General features: G+C 38.7%; 1 protein-coding gene across 1 annotated transcript in view; it reads right to left on the bottom strand.

The window, feature by feature from the left end:
- The window catches only part of SLC3A1 (solute carrier family 3 member 1), a 63,504-nt gene that overhangs the window by 9,614 nt on the left and 30,318 nt on the right, over nt 1-23,572 (bottom strand). The window contains exons 5-7 of the mRNA XM_077134121.1: nt 3,891-4,010; nt 1,831-1,955; nt 328-523 (exon numbers count right to left, since the gene is read on the bottom strand). Coding sequence (XP_076990236.1) covers nt 328-523; nt 1,831-1,955; nt 3,891-4,010 — 441 coding nt within the window. The remainder of the gene's footprint in view (nt 1-327; nt 524-1,830; nt 1,956-3,890; nt 4,011-23,572) is intronic.

Below are 23,572 nucleotides of genomic sequence, written 5' to 3'. Positions count from 1 at the left end.
CCTGTAATGCTATTTCCCTTTCTATATCTGACATCCTCTTTATTCCCATTGAGATCATAAACTCTCAGGTATGTGGGGAAGAATTATGATCTGCTAAGTCTAGTAGAATTCTTAAGCATAGACAAATACTCATTAAATAGCCAATCAATTGTGTGGACAGTCTCTCTTAATGACAAGAACCTGGTGGGAAACTGGGACAGGCCTGGCTCACTAAATGATCATTAGAGAAGGGAGAGTTGAAGGTCTTTAGAGCAAATGTACTTGTTTTAGTGGTGACTATTCAACTAGCACATCACCAGATCTGCCAAGCTGGATACTAGGGCTTACCATCCAATTGGGCCATTTTCCTTCTGGCATGTTTTCCATCCAGGCCTTGATAACCGCAAACACACTCTTCCCAGAAGGGGTATCTAACTTGGTGAGGTAATTGTTGAAAGGGAAATCTGCTTCTTGGATAAAAGGCATCCCATAGTACATCATGGTCCTGTCAATGCTCTCCCCACTGGCTTCAGTCCCCATGAACCTGGAAGAGTTGGCAGAGTTCATTGTCCTTGGGGCTTGTCAAAAGACAGAAAGCACCTTGCAGCTGTTTATATCTGACTTACAAAGATGTGGGGGCTGAATACACAAATATTTATTGTATTGGGCCAGGGCTCACTAGAAAGCATACTCAAGCCAGGTGAATGAGAAATGTCATGCTGGGCTGCCTGGATAATTTCTCATTGCAATAAAGCCAAAGATTAGGAAAATACTAGCTCAAATACTTAAAGAGTAAAGAAACACATTGGGATTGCAATCAATATTGTTCTCTTCTTTCTAAACCTGATTAAATATCAGTAATTTTTATGAAGTGTTGTTTTGGCAATTCTCATCACTTCACTTAGAATTTATTGTATAGTTATATATAAGGTGAGAGGTTTCCCCCTATCAGAATTTCTCCTTAATTTGAGTCCTTATAGAGTCTCATTTTATTGTTGGGCTGTACTCTTAATTACTGAAAAACATATCCTCTCTGCGCAAGATATGTTTGCCTGAAATGACCCTCATTAATACTGGCTTTAACTGTTAGGTAAGGAACAGTCCTTGGAACTCAGATATCTCAGTTCAAATCCCATTTCTGCCATCACTACCTATGTGACCATTTCCTACACATTCAGAGCTTCATTTGTAAATTGGGGATAGTAATCAGAGAATCTACTTTAAAGAGGGGAAGTTTCTTTAACTCCTATTGATTCTATCTGGTGACCTATATAAGAATAATATTAGCTAAATTTATTGAGTGTTTATTATGTGCCAGACATTGTTTTAAGTGCTTAGCATACATTATTTAATCTCACAAAAGCTTTGAAGGGTTTTGCTACACCTTTGGTGAGGAAACTGCGAGTTTTGTTAATTAACTGGCCCAAATACATCTGTAGAGCAAGAACCAACTCAGGTCTATCTGATAAAGCTATTTTCCTCACCATTGTGCTCTACTGACAGCTTAAGTTTAAACATTTGGATTCATGGTATACAAGGACACTACAGGTCAAATAATAATGATAACAATAATAATTAATGGCTAATATTTTGCAAATATATTATCTTTTCAAATAATTTCATTTTCACATCATTTTCTGTGAAATAAGTACTATAACTAAAACTGAAAATTAGCAAAGTTTAGCAAAATGAGGGAATATACAAGGGCCTGGCAAACCCAAGCTATAATAAACTATAATTATTCAGCACTGTTAAATTATACCTTTGACCTCTGAGTATGACTGGTTGTAAAGGATAATGTGCAGATCATATGCTGCACCGAAGAAGAATAAAAATGTGTCTTGTGGTTACCTATATCTCCCAGGCTCGCTGCTGTATTGGTCCATCACCTTTCGGAAGCTCCGGAGAATGTCGTGCAGTCCCACCTGAGTGGTGGTGAAGTCATGATACAGTTCCGAGTATTGTGTGGCCATGTCCTTTGGAAAGAGGACAGCATGGTCACCATCATTCCACATGTCAAATGCCCACTGGCTTTACATAAATATAGACTGTATCTTCAAAGCACTCAGTCTGAGACACATGCTCAAAGATGGTCATAGGACCTTCCATGCTCAAGAGATTTTGGGTATGGAGAAGAACACTCATGACTATTAATACTTATTTTCATGCTTATATCATTAACATCATAAATCTATTAAACAGCATTTCTCTGATTTAACTACTACTTATCCATTTCAGCAAATTAAACTTTCCCATGTAAATGCTGATTACAAATGTATTTAAACATTTGAGAAATTTAACATCAAAAACCCAATCTAATATTGTTCTAAATGCTTCAGACACGTTGCTGCATGATTAGAGTTCATTATTATACTTGTACTTAGTCTGGTTACAAAAACATTAATATCCTGCATTTGAATTTGTTTTTCCACTACCCCTGTCGTCTTCTCTTAACTGTTATAGTTTCCCAGGATTTCAGTAATTTTTCTTGCAACTCATTTCTATGCCTTCCTAAGGTTACAGTAATCTCCTTGAACTCAAAGCAAATGCATACATCTCATACAAGCCAAGGTTGTAAACTGTGGATTGGGACATAACTGGACCATCCAAACCTGAGACACTTTTCCATTAAGCTGGGCCCACTATTTTTAAGTAAACTTCTTGAAATCTGTTCTTCCCCCCAGCCCCCCCAAAAATTACAACTTCGTTAAGTTCTTCTTGGGTAGTGCACAGAATTCATTGCTCTGAACATCTGGAATGGCTGGAAACTTATGCCTGCCTTGTGACATCTAATTAGCAAGAACATTTACATACTTCTTCTCTTTGGGCCAACAGAATAATATATTACCTTTTTTTTTTTTCCTTCACTTTTCCTCTATATTGGAAATGTGCAAAAAAAAAAATTGGCTTAATCATAAACTTTGAATCATGACAAGTTGTCATCATTGGCCCATGCATGCAGCTAAAGATAGATAGTTAACTGATAAGTACTCAACCTATTACTCAGGGCAGAAATCAGAAGCTTGACAAAATATTTAACCATATGATAATCAATGTATTTGTTTAACTTGATAAACAGGGCATCATGCTGTGTGATTTTTTCCCCACTAAACATGACATAGCTAAGTTTCACTCATGTTGCTATGTGTTACTATAGTTCAACTGTTTTCACTGATATGTAACATTCCATTATGTAAACATACAACTCCATCATTTTGGAACACATTTCAGGATTACTGTCTACTTGGCCTTTGAAAGTAAAATGACCGCAAAATGGTAGTAATCCAGAGGAATCAGCTGACGAGTGAGCATCATCTCTCATATGAAATGTGGGGGGAAGGTTGAGTACCCCTAGTGGAAGGAAGTCCAAAGAGCCCTGATTCTGCAGCTTGATCGGATGATAAATTTACCTCTCTAACCTTTGCTAAATGGGGATAATGAAACTCTCTAATTGGATGTTGAGAGAGAGAAATGAAATGTAAGTCAGTAGCACACCGCATACTAGAGAGACTGGGCTAATGTGATTCCCTTCCCTTCCATCTGTGTGTCCTTTAATGACTAGGTGAGCACCTGGGCAATTGAGGTCTCCTCAGTCCAGCTTAAGTAGACTACAGTAAGCAGATGTCCTCTGTTACAGCTCTTGGTGGAGTTCACCCTGTCCATGTCCTCAGAACGTTTGTCCCTTGCAGAACTCCCTAAAGGAGGCCTCGCTCTGTAGGGAACCAGTAGAAAGAAACATCTGGACAAATGCATTTGAAACTCTTCTGTACTTCCAGAAGAAAATGATTCAAAGCACATCCTTTACGCAGAACAGAGCTCATCCCTAGTAACTGGTATCCCGGGCTAAAAAAAGGAAACACTCTGATGACATTTTAAAACGAAGAAAAAAAATGTTTAAAACAAAACTTTACCGGGCTTTGGGTGTTATTCACTTGGGCCTCGTTTCTCAGATGCTTTGCTTCTAGAAGAAATTTAACAGCATCAAAACTAAAGCCATCAACACCTTTTCCAAGCCAGAACTGTATAATTTCCTAAACACAAAGAAGCAAAATGCCTGGTTACATTAACTATACAATTTTATCACAATTTCTAATTAGAGTCTTGTCTGTTAATGACTTTACATCATAAAACAGTAATCTGCATGTAAAACAAGCACAGTATCCACATAGTGTTTTTTTATCTACTAAGCACAGAAATGTTGAAGTATAATGAATTCTCAAGTAATTGTACTTATAGACTCCCACACTTCACTCATATTTGAATTTTGAATGTTCTATTTGTAATATCTTTTATGAGCATGTTCCCAAAATTTAGAGAATTCACTCAAAAGAATGAAATTATAACAAAAGATCTGAATCAGAGAAACTGGGAATATATCTCATCTCTCTCAGGCCTAATTCCTTTTTGAAGGTCACTCCAAATTGAGAGAAAACAATCAATTGTTTGTTTAATCATTAAATATTTCATTGTTAGGTACTGAAGGATTTCCAGTCGGGAGTTAATATGAAAGGAAGTAGAGAGAAAACAGAAGGACCATCAACCAAGCAAATAACGAGGAAGATTAATGAAGTTGTGATAGTTAAACTCAGAAGCAAATGTTAGATCAACTCTATATTATTCTAAGAAGTCATTATTCTACTGATTTTAACTTCAGAAAGAAACCATTCCCAAGTTAAACTAGTTAAACCTAAAAATACAGGTTCTCATACATTTCATTTTATCCTTTGATGACAAAACTTTTTAAATGATCCTTATTGTAAAATATAACAAAAAACAAAGCAAAGAAAGAAAAAGCAGTAATTTTCAAAGCACACTTCAAAAAGCAGTTACAGAACAGGGTTTGTCATATACTAGCTACCATTCCACCATCTCAGATTTTTCTTTCTAGTTGCTCCAAAACACTGGAGGCTAGAAGGAATATTAGCATAGTGATTCAGCAACCACACATGTTTGTTAAATCCTATTTTCTCTATGTTCTCCTTCTCCTCTGATCCTTCTTCCATCTATAGAGATCTTTAAGCAATGCCCATTCTGACTTTTTCATGTTGAGAAAGGGTGTCAGCACTGTAGGAGAGAGGGATGTAATCAATTGATAATCTTGGAGAAGCTGGTCCCTCTGGGTTTCAGGGTTTATCTGGCCTAGGAACCCTGCAGAATTATAGCTTTCTAGAAAGCAAACTTAGTGCATGAAACCTTTATAGAGTCTCAGTTTGGGCCATAGGTGTTCTAAAGGGTCTACAGGAGTGATATTGCTTGGGGTTTAGCAAACCATGGCAATTAGCACTATCTAACTGAAGTGTGTATAAGAGCAGCCTCCAGAATAGTCTCTTGACTCTTTTTTATTTCTCTTGGCCACTGATGTTTATTTTATTACACTTCTTTTTCCCCATTTTTGTCTGGAAGACATTATCCATCCCACAGTACCAGGGCCAGACTCATACCTGGGAGTCACACCTGACATTGTCAGCAAAACTTTCACCCCTAAATGTCATGTCCCACATAGCAGTGAGGATAATGATTTTCCTTGCAGAGTTGGGCTTAGAGAGAGAGGCCACATCTGAGCAAAGAGATTTCCTGGAAACAATTCATAGGCCTTGTTATAGGTAGTCTTAGCAAAGGTGTGTGATGGGGATCAAAATAATCATGTGACTATCCCTGGTTTTCTTTCTACCCCTTACCCACTCTCCCAACACACCCCTGCTGGAGAGAATTTAGTCTACTCTGTTCAGCCTCCCCCTATCCACCTGCTACAGAGAAAAGTGCCATGCCCTGATTCCCAAGCTTTTACTGAATCCAAAGGATGGGTAGATGAAGACTCATCTGAAGGGGTGGACAAATAGACTAGGGGCCTTCAAGGAAAGAGAGGGAAGAAGAAAAGAGAAATTCAGAGATGGGGATGTATAAGGCAGCTCCTAAGTCTAAAAATATGGCAAAACTGGAGTTCTAGGAAGATGGTGGAATAGGATAAGTCAAGTTCAGCCCTGCTCCAAGAACAGCTACAGAAGGGACAAGAAGGTAACTGAGATCACCTGAGACACTCCAGGGTGTAAGTGACCTGGGAGGGTCTGTACCACATAGGGAGGTCCTGGTTGCAAGAGCTGAAGAACTGAGATGCAGAGAACTGTAGACTAGCCTAGCTGGTGCAAACAGCTTAAAATGCCGCTTTCCAAATGGAAGCTTGAAGCCCTCATGGGGAGACAGGGACTAGGAAGTAAGCCAAGCCCTGTTCCTTGAATGTGCTACCCTCACTGGCGCAGCCCCACAACCTGTGACTCACCCCACACCCCATGCACCTGAACCCTGTCACCCAACCCCCCATGCTCCAAGTGCCCGGCACTGCCACCACCCACTGCACTCAAGTGTATCCACCTCACACCCCAAGCGCATGCACATCCACCTCAGCCCAACCCGCCTCCAGCCCAATCCACCTCTTCTGCACAAGCGCAGTCTAGCCCCACCCCTCCCGAGATCCATCTTCCCCTCCCTGCCCTTTATAGTCAGTCGCCAGCACAAAAAAGCTGTGGGCAATTATCTTTATACCCAGGCATCACCCACCCCCAGGCATACAGTCACACAAGCCTTCCCTGTCCCCTTTGAGCTCTGCACATGTGTACATCAGTTTACAGCCCTCCCAGACCCTTGCATGCATAGCACCCAGTCATGCCCCCAGCTCTGGGCAAGTGCTGATTTGTACAGCTGGGCCATACTCACCCCTAGCCCATGCAAATGCAACACCAGACCACCCCGACCTTTGCACATGTACAAATAAGGGCCCTGCCCCCTAGACCATCACACACCAGGGCCTCGCCCCCCAGACCCATGCACCTGCACAGCCACATCCTCTACATAGCCCAACCTTGCACACCTGCTCCAATCCCCACCACACCTGCACACCCACGCCAGGGCACCACCCACCTGACACCACCACACTACCCCAACCCACATCTCCCAACCCCAGTGACCTGTGCCCACTCCTACACACTCCCACATTTGCATCCAGGGCCCTCTGGACCTCCCCATCCACCGCACAAGGACATACCTGCACCCTGCCCCCCATGCTCTGACCTCTGTGCCACCTACCCTGTACCGTAATAACCACGACCCCCATGCTCCATGCAACCACATCCTACCTACACAACAGCCCCCATGCATTCACTCAGCCTCTCCAAATGCCTCACATCACACTCCACCTCTGTGTCTCCCACACTACAGCCTGCTCCTGTGCCTCAAGGTCTGCCTGAACTGCACCCCATACCCTTGGCTTTGCACCACACCTCCACAACCCCAAAACCTGCAACCCATGCTCACAGGCACCAGCATAGCATCCCCAACCTGTGCCTATACCTGACTGCAATGCATCACCACACTGTTGTGCCCTGCCCCACACCCCACATCCTGTTCCACATCCAACAAAGCTTTAGACACTGAAGAAAATCAACTTACAAAGTAAACCTATCAAGATATTTACATCCCTCAAAGACATAGAAGATCACTGAGCATATCATGATGCAGACAGGTATATCCCAGTCTAATGACCAAATTAAAACACTGGAGGAGACACAGACGTTGGAACAACATCAAAGATGTTCATAAAACTCTACTAAATAAAATAAATGGGATGGCTAATGACATAAAGGAGATCAAGAAGACACTAGAAGAGTATAAAGAGAAATTTGGGAGAACAAATAGAAAAAATAGCAGATATCACAGAGATTAAATATGCTATAGACCAAATAAGAAATACACTTGAGACACCACAGCAGATGTGAAGAGGCAGAAGAAAGAATAAGCAAATTAGAGGACAGGATAACTGATTTCAAACACTGAAAACAGCAAATGGTAAAAAAAAAGATGGAAAAATTTGAATTGGATCTCATGGAAAAGATGGACAAAAAAAAAATGCACAAATATAAGAATTACTGGTGTCCAGAAGGAGAAGAGAAGAGTAAAGGTCTAGGAAAATTAGTTGAGGATATAATGGGGGAAAACTTCCCAACACTTATAAAGACATAAATATGCAAATCAAAGAAGGCCAATGAAGTCCAAATAGAATAAATCTAAACAGGCATACCCCATGACACATACTAATCAGACTGTCAAATGTTTAAGAAGTGGCAAGAGAAAATCTACTACATACAAGGGAAACCACATAAGACTGAATTCAGACTACTCAGCTGGCACTATGGAGGTGAGAAGGCAGTGGTATGATATATATAAGATCCTGAAAGAGAAAGACTTCCACCCAAGAATTCTGTACCCAACCAAACTGTCCTTCAAAACTGCCAAGAGATTTAAATTTTCACAAACAAATCTTGAAAATTTATCAACAAGAGATTGGCCCGACAAGAAATACTAAGGGGAATTCTACCAGTTGAAAAAAAAAAAGACAGGAGAGGGAGGTCTGAAGGAGGGCACAGAATTGAAGAGTACCAGTAAGGGTATCCTTTAAGTTTAAAGGATAAAAAGAGAAAGAGGGAAAAAAATATATAGATCTGACAAATAAAATCCAAAGGATAAAATGGTAGATTCAAGAAATGCCTTTCCAGTAATAACTTTGAATGTTAATGGATTTACCAATTAAAAGATACAGTTTGGCAGAATGGATTAAGAAATATAATCCAGCTATATGCTGCTTACATGAGACTCATCTTGGACATAAGGATACAAATAGATTGAAAGTGAAAGGATGGAAAAAGATATTCCATGCAATTGTAACCAAAAGAAAGCAGGAGTAGCTATACTAATATCGGACAAAATAGACTTAATTGTAAAGACATCATAGGAGACACAGAAGGACACTATATATTAATAAAAGGAACCATTCACCAAGAAGAAATAACAATCATAAATATTTATGCTCCCAATCAAGGAGCTCCAAAGACACTGGCAAAACTGAAGGGACCCGTCGATGTTTCAAAAATAATAGTAGGAGACTTAAATACATCACTCTCCTCTATAGATAGAACAACCAGGTAGAGGATCAACAAAGAAATAGAGATGTTAATCAACTTGATAAATTAATTAGACATAACAGACATATATAGGGCATTACATCCCAAAACACCAGGATATAAATTCTTCTCTTGTGCTCATGGAACATTCTCCAGAATAGATCATATGCTGGGGCAGAAAACAGGTCTTTATACATTTCAAAACACTGAAATTATTCAAAGCACTTTCTCTGATCACAATGGAATGAAGCTGGATATCAATAACCAACAAAGAACAAGAATTTTCACAAATATATGGACAGTAAATAACACAGTCTTAAACAACCAGTGGGTCAAAGAAGAAATTGCTAGAGAAATCAGTAGCTATCTGGAGACGAATGAAACCAAAAATACAACATATCAGAATTTATGGGATGTGGCAAAGGCTGTGCTGAGAGGGAAATTTATTGCCCTAAGTGCCTATATTCTAAAACAAGAAAGAGCAAAAGTAGAGGACTTAACTGCTTACCTGGAGGAACTTGAGAAAGAACAGCAAATTAAACCCAAAGCAAATAGAAAAAGAGAAATAGCAAAGATTAAAGCAGATTTCAGTGAATTGGAGAACAAAAGAACAACAGAAAGAATCAATAAAACGTGAAGTTGGTTCTTTGAGAAAATCAATATAACAGATATGTGCCACTAGCAAAACTGACAAAGGAAAAAAGAGAGAGGATGCAAATATACAAAGTCAGAAATTAGAAGGAGTGCATTACCACAGACCCTGAAGAAATAAAATAAATCATAAGAAAATACCATGAACAACTATATGCCAACAAACTAGAAAACTTAGTTGAAATGGTCAAATTCTTGGAAACACACATACACAAGTTACACTGGCTCAATATGAAATAGAAGATCTCAACAAACTAATCACAAGTAAAGAGATTCAATCAGTCATCAAAAATCTTCCTACAAAGAAAAGCCCAGGGCCAGATGGCTTCACAAGGGAATTTTATGAAACATTCCAAAAAGAACTAACACCAGTCCTGCTCAAACTTTTCCAAAAAAAAAAAAAAGGAAAAATACTACCTAACTCATTTTATGAAGCTAACATCATTTAAAAACCAAAACTGGGTAAAGATGCTATAAGAAAGGAAACTACAGGCCAATCTCCCTGATGAATATAGATGCAAAAATTGTCACCTAATACTAACTAATTGAATCCAACAACACATTAAAAGAATTATACACCATGACCAAGTAGAGTTTATACCAGGAATGCAAGGATGGTTCAACACAAGAAAATCAATTAATGTACTACAGCACATTAAAAAATCAAAAGGAAAAATCACATGATCATCTTGACTGGTGCTGCAAAAGCATTCAACAAATTCAACATCCTTTTCTCATAAAAACACTTCAAAAGATAGGAATCAAAGGTAACTTCCTCAATATGATAAAAGGCATATATGAAAAACTGATAGCCAGCATTGTACTCAGTAGAAAGAGACTGAAAGCTTCCCCTAAGGTGAGGAATGAGATAAGAATGCACTCTGTCGCCACTATTATTCTCAACGTTGTACTAAATTCTAGCTACAATAAGCAGGCAAGAAAAAGAAATAAAAGGCATCTGTGCCAGTTTGAGAGGATTTATGTACCCTACAAAATCCATGTTCTAATCCTAATCCATCTTGTGGGAGCAACCATTTCTTTAATCCTTATTCAATAATATAGGTTGAAAAATTGATTGGGTTATCTCCACAGAGATGTGGCTCACCCAGTTGTGGGTATTAACCTTGGATTAGAGGAAGGTGTGACTCCACCCATTCCTGAAGGGTCTTGATTAGTTTACTGGAATCCTTTAAAAGAGGAAGCATTTTGGAAAAATTGAGAAACCCACGAGGCTGAGAGCCCTCACATAGTCAGAGACCTTTGGAGATGAACACCCCTGGGGGAGCTTCATGAAACAAGAAGCCTGGATGGGAAGCTAGTGGACATCGCCATCTGCCTTTCCAGTTGAAAGAGAAACCTTGAACTTCATCAGCCTTTCTTGAGTGAAGGTAACCTCTTGTTGGTGCCTTAATTTGGACATTTTTCAGACTTGCTTTAATTGGGGCATTTTCATGGCCTTAGAACTGTTAACTAGCAACTTCATAAATTCTCCCCTTTTAAAAGCTATTCCATTACTAGTGTACTGCATTCTGGCAGCTAGCAAACTAGAACAGTATCCAAACTGGAAAGGAGGAAGTAAACGTTCATTATTTGAAGATGACATGATACTATACTTGGAAAATCCTGAGACATCTACAATAAAGTTACTTGAACTAATCAACAAATTCAGCAAGGTGGCAGGATATAAAATTAATGTGCAAAAATCAGTAACGTTTCTATACACAAGCAATGATCTAACTGAGGAGTTAGAAAAAAATCCATTCAAAATAGCAACTAAAAGAATGAAGTATCTAGGAATGAACTTGACCAGGGACATAAGGGACTTGTACAGAGAAAACTACATAACATTGCTAAAAGAAATCAAAGAAGATCTCAATAGGTGTAAAGACATTCCCTGCTCATGGATGGGAAGGTTAACTATAGTTAAGATGTCAGATTCAATGCAGTACCAATCAAAATTCCAAAAACCCACTTTGAAGACTTAGAAGAGCTACTTACCAAATTCATCTGGAAGGGAAAGAGACCCCAAATAGCTAAAAGCATCCTTAAAAAGAAGAACGAAGTGGGAGGATTAACTCTTCCTGGCTTTAAAACTTATTATAAAGCCACAATGGTCAAAAAAGCATGGTACTGGCACAAAGATAGAAGTACTGACCAATGGAATTGAATCAAGAGTACAGAAATAGACTACCAAATCTATGGTCAACTGATTTTTGACAAGATCCCCAAATCTACTGAACTGGGACAAAATAATCTTTTCTATAAATTGGCATGGGAGAACTGGACATCAATAGCCAAAAAAAAAAAAAAAAAAAAAAAATGGAGGGCCCTTACTTACACCCTATACAAAAATTAACTCAAAGTGGATCAAACACCTAGATATAAGAACTATAGCAGAAAGCTTCTAGAAGAAAATGTAGGGAAACATCTTCAAGACCTAGTAATAGGAGGTAGCTTTTAAACTTTATACTCAAAGCCCGAGCAACAAAAGAAAAAATAGATAATTGGGAACTCCTCAAAAATCAAATGTTTCTGCACCTAGTCAGGGTGTACAGGTGGTTCAGTGATAGAATGCTTGCCTTTCATGAGGGAGACCCAGGTTTGATTTCCGGACCATGCACCCAAAAAAAGACTTTATCAAAAAGCTGAAGAGGCAGCCAACTCAATGGGAGAAAATATTTGGAAATCACACAGTGGACAAAGGTTTATATCCTGTATACATAAAGAAGTCACACAACTCAACTAAAGAACAAACAACCCAATTATAAAATGGGCTAAAGATATGAATAGGCATTTTTCTGAAGAGCAAATACAGATGGCTCAAAAGCACATGAAGAGATGCTCATTTTCGTTAGCTATAAGGGAAATGCAGATCAGGACTACAACAAGATACCACCTCACACCTGTTAAGAATGGCTATTAAACAAACAGGAAACTATAAATGTTGGAGAGGATGTGGAGATACTGGGATACTTATGCACTGCTGGTGGGAATGTACAATAGTACGACTGTTATGGAAGACAGCTTGGTGGTTCCTTAGGAAACTAAATACCAAGTTGCCCTTTGTCCCAGCAATAGTACTACTTGGTATATACCCAGAAGAGCTGAAAGCAATGACACAGACATTTACACACTGATGTTCATAGCAGCATTATTCATAATCACCAAAAGATGGAAACAATTCAAATGTCCTTCAACAAACGAGTGGCTTAACAAATTGTGGTATATATACACACCACTATATATATATATATATATATATATATATATATATATATATGATGGAATATTATGCAGCAGTAAGACAAAATGACGTCCTGAAGCACATGACAAGATGGAAGAGCCTTGAGGACATAATTTGAGTGAAATGAGCCAGATACAAAAGAACAGATAGTGTTTGACTCTACTTTTATCACCATAAAAAGGTAAAGGTAAAATCGGGTTTATAATACAGAATATAGGGGACCTAGAGATACACGGAAGCTAGAGGTGGGTGAATGGTTAGCTAATGAGGTTGAACTCAAATGTAAAGGAATAGATAGAAGTGAAGGAAGTTCTCTAGCAGGTCTATAAGTAATATGACCATATTGAAGGTGAACCTGATTGAAAGGGGTTGTGTAGACCTACGTATCCCACTGATTAACACTACAAATATAAATAAGTTCCTGCATGAACTGCTTCAAAGGTATGATTCTGGTACAAAGAGTGTTTAAGTCCAGGGTACAGGGGGAAAGCTGCTAGTGTATGCTATGGGCTGTTTAACAGGAAAACATCAGCAGTACAACAGCAACACCAAGGGTAAATAATGGGAGAGACAAGAGTTTAGAGGAGGTTTAGATTTCTTATTTGGTGAGGGTCTTTTTATTGGTTACCTTTCACTTGGGAACAATGAAATTATCTAAAATTGAGAGTGTTGATGGACTATGGACTTTGGGCATTGTACATAATGCCTAATGAATGCAGGTGGCTGAAGGACGCACTGACGGAAAAGTAGATTGGCAAACGATGGTGCATACATATGATCAAATATTGTGCTGCAACAAAAAGGAACAAAGTTGTAAGGCATACAACATTGTGAATGAGCCTGTGGGACGTTTGGTGAGGCAAAATAAGCCAGAAAAAAAGAGCAAATATTGTATGGTCTCCTTTAGAAAATCCTTATAACAGGGGCCTAGGCTGTAAGCTTTTATAGCAGTCACATTTAGTCTGGAGTGGTAATTATTATTTCTGGATTTTGAGAGACTTTAATATATGTATAACCTGGTATTTAGAGATAAGAATGAAGCTGATCATGTTGGGATTAAGGTAATTCAGAACAGGGATAAGGAAAACATTGTTTATATTTTAGGACTTCACCTACTCTTTGAGACAAAAGGAAGAAAGGTTTATTTTGTTTGGAACCTAAATTTTCTGTAGCACATAATCTAACTCAACCTGTTTGTATAGCTCATTTAAACAACTGAAACACAGGGAGCCCAGAATAAGAATGAGGGTGTTTAATTTTGTATAGCTTAATGTAAAGCCTGGATATATCCTGGAATATATTAGGCAGATAATCAAAAAGTATTGGCAAAGTCCCTTGAGCGATGAGAGAAAAAATGTAGAACTATTAAATTTTACCAGGGGATACTGTGTCAAACATTAGGGTCACCCAAATCAATAGGTCAAGCCCTTGATCTTGAGGTTTGCTCTTGTGAAGCTTATGTAGGTAGTGGAGATACTTAGCCTACCTATAGTTATGCCTAAGAGTTACTTTTGGAGGACCTCTTTTGTTGCTCAGATGTGGCCTCACTCTCTCTATGCTCAACTCTGCGAGTGAAATTATTGCCCAACACCCTATGTGGGACATGACATCCATGGGTTAAAGTCCCTGGCAGCATGGAAGATGACTCCCAAGGATGAATTTGGCCCTGGTATCGTGGGATCAACAATGCTATCCTGACCAAAGGGGGGGGGGGGGGGGAAGTGCAACAAATAAGTCATCTGACTGAGAGAGTTCAAATAGAGCTGAGAGGCTACTCTGGAGGTCAATCTTATGCAAGCTTCAGTTAGACACTGCTACTATCATAACTTGCCAAACCCCAACCAAAACCATTCCAGCCAATCCTAAAAAACACCTAGGGCAATATATATATAAGATTATACAAATGTTCCATGCACTAGGGTAACTTTCCAAAACCTACAACCTCCAGATGGGTTACTGGACCAAAAAAGTCCTGAAACCTAGAGGGCCCAGCCTCTCCAGAACATCATCTAGTTCCATCTCCCTACCCCATATTACTGACAGCCCTTTCCAATATGAAAAAGTTAGAGAGGCCATAGCCCAAATACTCCTAAAGAGTAGGATAAAGACCAAAGATGATGGTGGAGTTATACAGAGAAGGTACAGTTTAACAAACGAGTATGATTGCTGAATCATTATGTTGATAGTTTTTTTAGTATCCAATATTTCAGAAGTAAAAATCTAAAATTGGGGGGTGAACCATGGTGGCTCAGCCGGCAGAGTTCTCATCTGCTATGCCAGAGACATGGGTTTGATTCCCGGTGCATTCCCATGCAAAAGAAAAAAGAAAAAAAAATCTAAAATTGCGGAATTATAACCCATAGCAAACTCTGAGATTTGCTCTACAACTAATTGCTGTGCTGTGCTTTGAAACTTGCTTTTTTGTATATATGTTATTTTTCATGATAAAGAAAAAAAAGCTGATTGTGATAAAAAATATTTATTCCTTCTAGCCTCCAATGTTCTGGAGGAGCTAGACGGAAAAATCTGAGATGATGGGTATGGTAGCCCCAACTCTGGGATCTTTCCTGTAATTACTTGTTGAAGAGTGCTTTGAAAACTATTGCTTTTTTCTTTCTTTGCCTTGCAAATATGTTATATTATACAATAAATAAATAAATAACAAAACATGAGAAAAGAGGAAAGGGAATGATAAAATTGGATTTCCTTTAATTCAGGTAGTCACAGATGCAGGGCCTGCTTCCTGGGTATCTGAGTCGTGCACTCAATCAGGATGCCATGCTCAGAAGGGACCCAAGCCTAATTTAATGCTCTGCCCTTCGTTTTAACATCTTCATATTTTTCTTAGTTTTCATCATTTTCAAGGGTCCCTACATTTGCATTTTGCCTGGAGCCCTACAAAATATGTAACCAGAAAACGAAGGATAAAGAGATTGAGTAATGGGATGTGGCAGAGAGGCTAGAAAGCTAGTTTACACTGAAGAGGTAACACTTCAGCAGAGAAAATAAGAAATGAGGGACGGAGCCAGAAGAAGGTCTGTTAGAAGAACATTCCAGGTAGACAGAACAGCTGTGGAAATCAACAGGTTCCTTGAGGAATACAAAGCTGGCAATGAGGCTAGAGTGAGTAAGTGCGAGTGGAAGGAGGTGAGGTTGGCTTCATTATGTCAAGCTTTGTAGGTCATAGAAAAGAGGTAAGATTTGTGTGTAGGTGATGGGAAGCCCATGCATGGTTTTACACAGGAAACACTATGGTCTGATTTCATTTTTAAAGGATTTGATATGTGAAGAATAAACTGTACAATCCAGAAATTCCTCAAAAGTTAAACATAAAGCTACCATATGATCAAGCAATTTTACTTCTAGGTATATACCCAAGAGCAATGAGACCATATGTCCATGCAAAAACTTGTACATTAATGTCTATAGAAGCTTTATTTATAATAGTCAAATACTGAAAACAACCCAAATGTCCATCAGTAGATGAATGGATAAATAAAATGTGTTAAACCCATACAATGAAATATTATTTAGCCATAAGAAGAAATAAAAAACTGATACATGCTACAATATAAATCTTAAAAAATTTTGAAGTGAAAGAGGGTCAGGTGGGACGTCATCAGGGAGTGAGACTGAGAAGAGCATTCTGGACTATGTGGGACAGCATCAAGCATGGAGGAAGGGGAGGACTTGGCCTGTACTGAGCAGCTGAGAACCAGGTGACCTTGAAAAGCCTAGGGACTGGGCCTCAAGCATCTCATCCAACCCCTCTCAGCTGGGCCTACTCCTGCACCTGAGTAAAGGGACAGTGGCTCTCCCCACTTTCATTTTGGCTCATCCCTACCCCCAACTGCCACAACCTATATGTTGAGCCTCCCTACTGAGAAGAGTGACAAAGAGGGACTGGAGCTCTCCTTCATAATAAACCACTGGTTGGGGTGGAACCCAGACTAGGAAAGACCAGCCATTGCAAAATAAGTGAATCAAGTAAGGTTCTGCTTATAATGGATGTTTGGTAATGCAAATAAACTCATGTGTGATTGGTAAATAAGGAAATTATTTAAGCAGAAGTCACGTTGGTTCATGTTTTTTTCTAGGCAAGAAAGTCAGGGAATGCAAGGAAATTATAACCCAATTTAAGAAAAGCAAAAAATCTCAGTTTTTAACTGTTGCACCATCAGCTAGGGTCATTTCAGCTATGTTTTAAGAAAATTTAAAACAAGGTCTGCATCAGGCCCTTCCCTCACCTCACAGAGGTACACACCTCCTCCCCAGCTCTGAATACCTCTCAATTCAAAATTGGTTGCACAGCCTCCCCATGCCCACTTAGCAGTCCCACCAGATCAGAACTCCTTTTCCCTATTTTAGCATCTACCAGCCCTGCTCTAATTAAAGGGCTGCCAGCATTTGCATTCCATTGTGGGTCTTATTTGTTTTTTGTTGTTTGTATTTCTAATATCCACTGCAAAAACTTCAGCCATGCTGAGCAGCCTCCCTGGGCTGTCCAAGTTATCTCTCCAGGGGCCAGTAGTCATTTTTACTAATGCTTTAGTTACAAAACTGCATAGGTTTTGGGTGAATTACCTCTAAATCTACTTCTAGGTTGTAAGATAATAAACAGTTTTCCCAGTTAAATTTGAGATTCAGATAAACAATAAATAATTTTCTGGTGTTAATTTTAGTATAGTATAGTATTAGTATTAGTATTATATTTTACTATAAATATGTGCCAGTGAGAAAAATTTCTCCTTGTTTATATGAGATTCAAATTTAATTGGATCTTGTGTAATTTTATTTAGTTTTATTTAGTTGTTTGTTTATTTATCGCTAAATCTAGCAACCTTATCTACTTTTCTCATAAACCCTATTATATTTCTGCATGTGTGGATTTGGATCCACTGAATGGAAGATTCTTCAGGAATGTATTTATCACAGCACAGAACTGCCTAAAATTTAAAGTACTAGTGTTAAGCAGCTATTTTTCCTCTATGGAAAGAAAAAGAGGCATGGATGACTCAAAATGGCAATTATCCCCCAAATCACCTGTTTGATTTGAAGCGTATTTTTGTATTTACTTATAGAATGCAGGGGTCTCTAATGTGCTGGGCAAGCAATTCAAGGGTCTCAAAGGTTTCTATAGGCTAAATGCAAGGGTAAATAGTGCCAATGTCAATTCCCTATAAGAAAAGCTGAGATTTGAATGGCAAAGTTTGAACAAATTTTTCAAACCTGAGAGCAGGACTCTTGCTGGAAAATTTTGGTGTGAAATAATTGACCCAAACAGGTTTTATTTTTTTTCTTTGGGACATAAAACCACACACTTGTTCTTAGTAACACTTTTACTTCTTACTAATTTATTCATTCAATAAACACTTCATTCATTCATTGAATAAATACCTACTACACAGGGCACTTAGCTAAGCACAGGAATCACAACCATGCACAAAATACAACAAACAGTCCTAGTTCACTTGGATTTTTAGAATCTCCAGCTTGACAATCAATGAGTGATACAAAAATATTTAAATCATAAAATGAGATCAAAGTTTAAACGAGAAGACCAGGGTAATACAAGAGGGTGAAACAGCAGGATTTGCCCTGGGGAGGTCAGCACAGAAAGAGAGGAGGAAGTGAAGGGCAGGTGGTTTGAGAATTGGCTAGGGAGGTTGCTAGAGTGATTCATACAGGGCCCTGAAGGCCACACAAAGGCTCCTCAATTGTAGAACTGGGTCTCGGTGGTGTCAAGGGCAGACTTACCATGAAGCTAACCAAGCTTAAGACTCAAAGCCTCTCACCTGCACAGGTCTCTTGCAAGCCCCTTCTTTTCTCATTCTAAATACCCGTTCATTTTTCTGTACCTAATCTTTTTTTAATATAGTTTTATTGAGGTACATTCACACACCATACAGACCATCTGAAGTATACAATCACTGGCTCACAGTATCATCACGTGGTTGTGCATACATCCTTATGATCAATTTTGGAACATTTTCATTACTCCAGAAAGGATATAAAAATAAAAAAATAAAACCCAAATCCTCCCATACCCCTTATCCCTCTCCCTCCCCGCCACTGACCAATAGTACTGGTGTGGTACATTTGTTAACTGTTAATGAAAGAATATTAAAATATTACTGTTAATAGCTGGAGTGGTGGCACAGCCTTTTGCTCTGAAGCTGTGTTGATCAGTGACTTGGGTGAAGACTGAGAAAGTTTAAACAAACTTGTAGATGACACACAATTTCCAAGGGAGGACAGAGGCTACTTCATTCCAAGTGCTTTGAAACCAAGACAGAGCTGTCTTCAGCACCTCAGTATGTGTCTACTTTTTGTGGCTTAGACAAGCTGGGTGTTTCTGCAACATTTGAGACTTTGGGGAAGATGGCTGACTAGAGTGGCTCGAGACTAGCCCTGCTTCACGGAAAGGTTGGAGAGGGGACAGGAGGGTGACTGAGGCAGCGAGTCGGGAGTGCAGCTGACCTGGTAGAGCTTTCTGCACCACATGCAGCCAAGGAGTTGGGAGGCAGAAAGCTGAAGCCTGGCGCAGAGGCTTGAAGCCATGCAGCCCCCAGGAGTGCACGGACTGGAGCGCAGGACTAGGAAGTAAACCAGGCCGTGTCCTTTGGGTGCACTACCCTCACCGGCGCAGCCCCACACCCCACATACCTGAACCCCATAACGTGCTCCCATTCCCCATGCTCCAGGCGCCCCCACCCCACCAGCTCCCAGTGCAAGTACCTGCCCCACACCCCTACCCCAAGTACAGCCCAACCCACCTCTCCTGCACACCTCCTGAACACAGACGTTGAAACAACTAATCAAAGATGATCACAGAACTCTACTTAATAAAATAAGTGGGATAGCAAATGACATAAAGGACATCAAGAAGACAGAAGAGCACAAAAATGAATTTGAAAGAATAGAAAAATGGTAGAAATCACAGAGATTAAAGACTCTGTTGGCCAAATAAAAAACATACTAGAGGCACACAGCACCAGATTTGAAGAGAGAGAAAAAAGAGTAAGTGATATAGAGGACAGGATAATTGACTTCGAAGACTCAAAACAGCAAATGGCAAAAAAGATGGAAAAAATTGAATGGGAACTCAGGGAAATGATAGACAAAACAAAGCACACATATATAAGAATCACTGGTGTCTCAGAAGGAGAAGAAAGGAGTAAAGGGGTAGGAAGAGTAATTGAGGATATAATGGGGGAAAACTTCCCAACTCTCATAAAGGACATAAATATACAAGTCAAAGAAGCCCAAAGAACTCCAAACAGAATAAATTCAAATAGCCCTTCCACAAGGCACTTATAATCAGTCTGTCAAGTGTTGAAGAGAAGCAGAAAATCCTGAAAGTAGCAAGAGAAAAACAATCTACTACACACAAGGGAAATCAAGTAAGACTGAGCTCAGACTATTCAACTAGCACCCGGGAGGCAAGAAGGCAATGGTATGATATATTCAAGATCCTGAAAGAGAAAGACTTCCAGCCAAAATTTTGTACCCAGTCAAACTGTCCTTCAAAACTGAGGGAGAGATTAAAGCTTTCACAGACAAAGAAGTCTTGAAAGAATTTGTCAACAAGAGACCAGTCCTAAAAGAAATACTAGAAGGAGTTCTGCCAGCTGAAAAAAAGACAGGAGAGAGACGTCTGGAGGAGGGCACAGAATTAAAGAGTACCACTAAGGGTAATTTAAATAATACAAAAAGAAAGAGGGAAAAGGATATATAGATCTGACAAAATTAAAAAGATAAGATGGTGGAATCAAGAAATGCCTTTTCAGTAACAACTTTGGATGTTAATGGGCTAAACTTACCAATTAAAAGATATAGATTAGCAGGATGGATTAAGAAATATAATCCAGCTATATGCTGCTTATAAGAGACTCATCTTAGACACAAGGATACAAATAGATTGAAAATGAAAGGATGGAAAAAGATCTTCTTCGATTGAAAATGAAAGGATGGAAAAAGATCTTCTTCGATTGAAAATGAAAGGATGGAAAAAGATCTTCTTCGCAAGTTCTAACCAAAAGAAAGCAGGAGTAGCTATACTAATATCAGACAAAATAGACTTTAAATGTAAAGACATTATAAGAGACAAAGAAGGACACTAAATACTAAGTAAAGGGTCAATTCACCAAGAAGATATAACAAGCATAAACGTTTATGCTCCCAATCAAGGAACACCAAATTATATGAGACAGACATTGGCAAAACTGAAAGGAGTGATAGATGTTTCAACAATAATAGTAGAAGATGTCAACACACCACTCTCCTCTACAGATAGAACAACCAGACAGAAGATCAACAAGTAAATAGAAAAGTTCAATAACTTGATAAATGAATTAGACCTAAAAGACATATATACTACATCGTACTCCAAAGCACAAGGTTATACATTCTTCTCTAGGGCTAATGGAACATTCTCCAGGGTAGATGACATGCTGGGGCACAAAACAAGTCTTTATACATTTAAAAATATTGAAATTATTCAAAGCACTTTCTCTAATCACAATGGGATGAACCTGGATCTCAATAACCAACAAAGAATGAAAACATTCACAAATATATGGAGATTAAATAACATTGTCTTAAACAACCAGTGAGTCAAAGAAGAAATTGCTGGAGAAATCAGTAGCTATCTGGAGATGAATGAAAACAAAAATACAATATATCAGAACTTATGGGATGTGCAAAGGCTGTGTTGAAAGGGAAATTTATTGCCTTAAATGTCTATATTAAAAAAAAAACAAGAGCAAAAATTGAGGACTTAACAGCAAACCTGGAGGAACTTGAGAAAGTACAGCAAACTAACCCCAAAGCAAATAGGGGAAGAAAAATAACAAAGATTAAAGCAGAGATAAATGAATGGGAAACCAAAAGAACGTAGAAAGAATCAATAAAACCAAAAGTTGGTTCTTTGAGAAACTCAGTAAAATTGATGGGCCACTAGTAAGGCTGACAAAGAAAAGAAGAGAGAGGATGTAAATAAACAAAACCAGAAATGAGAAGGGGTGCGTTGCCACAGACCTTGAAGAAATAAGAGGAATCATAAGAGGCTACTATGAACAACTATATGCCAAAAAATTTAGACAACTTAGATGAAATGGACAAATTCCTGGGGACACACAAACAAGCTACACTGACTCAGGAAGAAATAGAAGATCTCAACAAACCAATCACAAGTAAAGAGATTCAATCAGTCATCAAAATCTTCCTACAAAGAAAAGCCCAGGGCCAGATGGCTTCACAAGGGAATTTTATCAAACTTTCCAGAAAGAACCGACACCAATTCTGCTCAAAGTTTTCCAAAAAATTTAGGAAAAAGGAACTCTACCTAACTCATTTTATGAAGCTAATATCATTTTAATATCAAAACCAGGTAAAGATGCTATAAGAAAGGAAAAAAACTACAGGCCAATCTCCCTAATGAACATGGATGCAAAAACTCTCAATAAAATATTAGCAAATCGAATCCAACAGCACATTAAAAGAATTATACACCATGACCAAGTGGGATTTATACCAGGAATGCAAGTGGTTCATTACAAGGAAATCAATTAATGTAATACAGCACATTAACAAATCAAAAGGGGAGTATCACATGATCATCTCAATTGATGCTGAAAAAGCATTCAACAAAATTCAGTATTCTTTTCTGATAAAAATACTCCAAAAGATAGGAATCAACAGTAACGACCTCAATATGATAAAGGAATATATGAAAAACTGATAGCCAGCATCGTACTCAACAGAGAGAAACTGAAAGCCTTCCCCATAAGATCAGGTATAAGACAAGGATACCTGCTGTCACCACTCTTATTCAACATTGTGCTAGTTGTACCTAGAGCAATCAGGCAGGACAAAGAAATAAAAGGCATCCAAATTGGAAAGGAAGAAGTAAAACTCTCATTATTTGCAGATGACATGATACTATACTTGGATGATCCTGAGAAATCTACAGCAAAGTTATTTGAGCTAATAGACAAATTCAGCAAGGTGGTGGGATATAAAATTAATGTGCAAAAATCAGTAACATTTCTTTACACAAGCAACGAGCTAGCTGAGGAGTCAGTTAAGGAAAAACATTCCATTCAAAATAGCAGCTAAAGGAATCAAATACTTAGCAATGAACTTAACTAGGGACGTAAAGGACTTGTACACAGAAAACTATATAACATTGCTAAAAGAAATCAAAGGAGATCTGAAAGACATTCGCTGCTCATGGATAAGAAGGCTAAATATAGTTAAGATGTCAATTCTCCCCAAGTTGATCTACAGATTCAACACAGTACCAATCAAAATTCCAATAACCTACTTTGAAGATTTGGAAAAGCTAACTACCAAATTCAGCTGGAAGGTAAAGAGACCCCGAATAGCTAAAAGCATCCTAACAAAGAAGAACAAAGTGGGAGGATTAACACTCCCTGACTTTAAAACCTAATATAAAGCCACAATGGTCAAAACGCATGTTACTGGCACAAAGACAGAAGCATTGACCAACGGAATCGAATCGAGAGTGCAGAAATAGTCCACCAAATCTATGGTCAACTGACTTTTGACAAGGCCTCCAAATCATCTGAACTGGGACAAATTAGTCTTTTCAATAATTGGGCACGGAAGAACTGGCTATCAATAGCCAAAAGAATGAAAGAGGACCCCTATCTTACACCCTATGCAAAAAATTAACTCAAAGTGGATCAAACACCTAAATATAAGAACTAGCACCATAAAGCTT

This window comes from Tamandua tetradactyla, chromosome 17 (assembly GCF_023851605.1).
Source record: "Tamandua tetradactyla isolate mTamTet1 chromosome 17, mTamTet1.pri, whole genome shotgun sequence".
In the NCBI taxonomy this organism is placed as follows: domain Eukaryota; kingdom Metazoa; phylum Chordata; class Mammalia; order Pilosa; family Myrmecophagidae; genus Tamandua; species Tamandua tetradactyla.
Note: the sequence above shows the minus strand (reverse complement) of the source record. Positions and strands in the feature narration are given on the sequence as shown.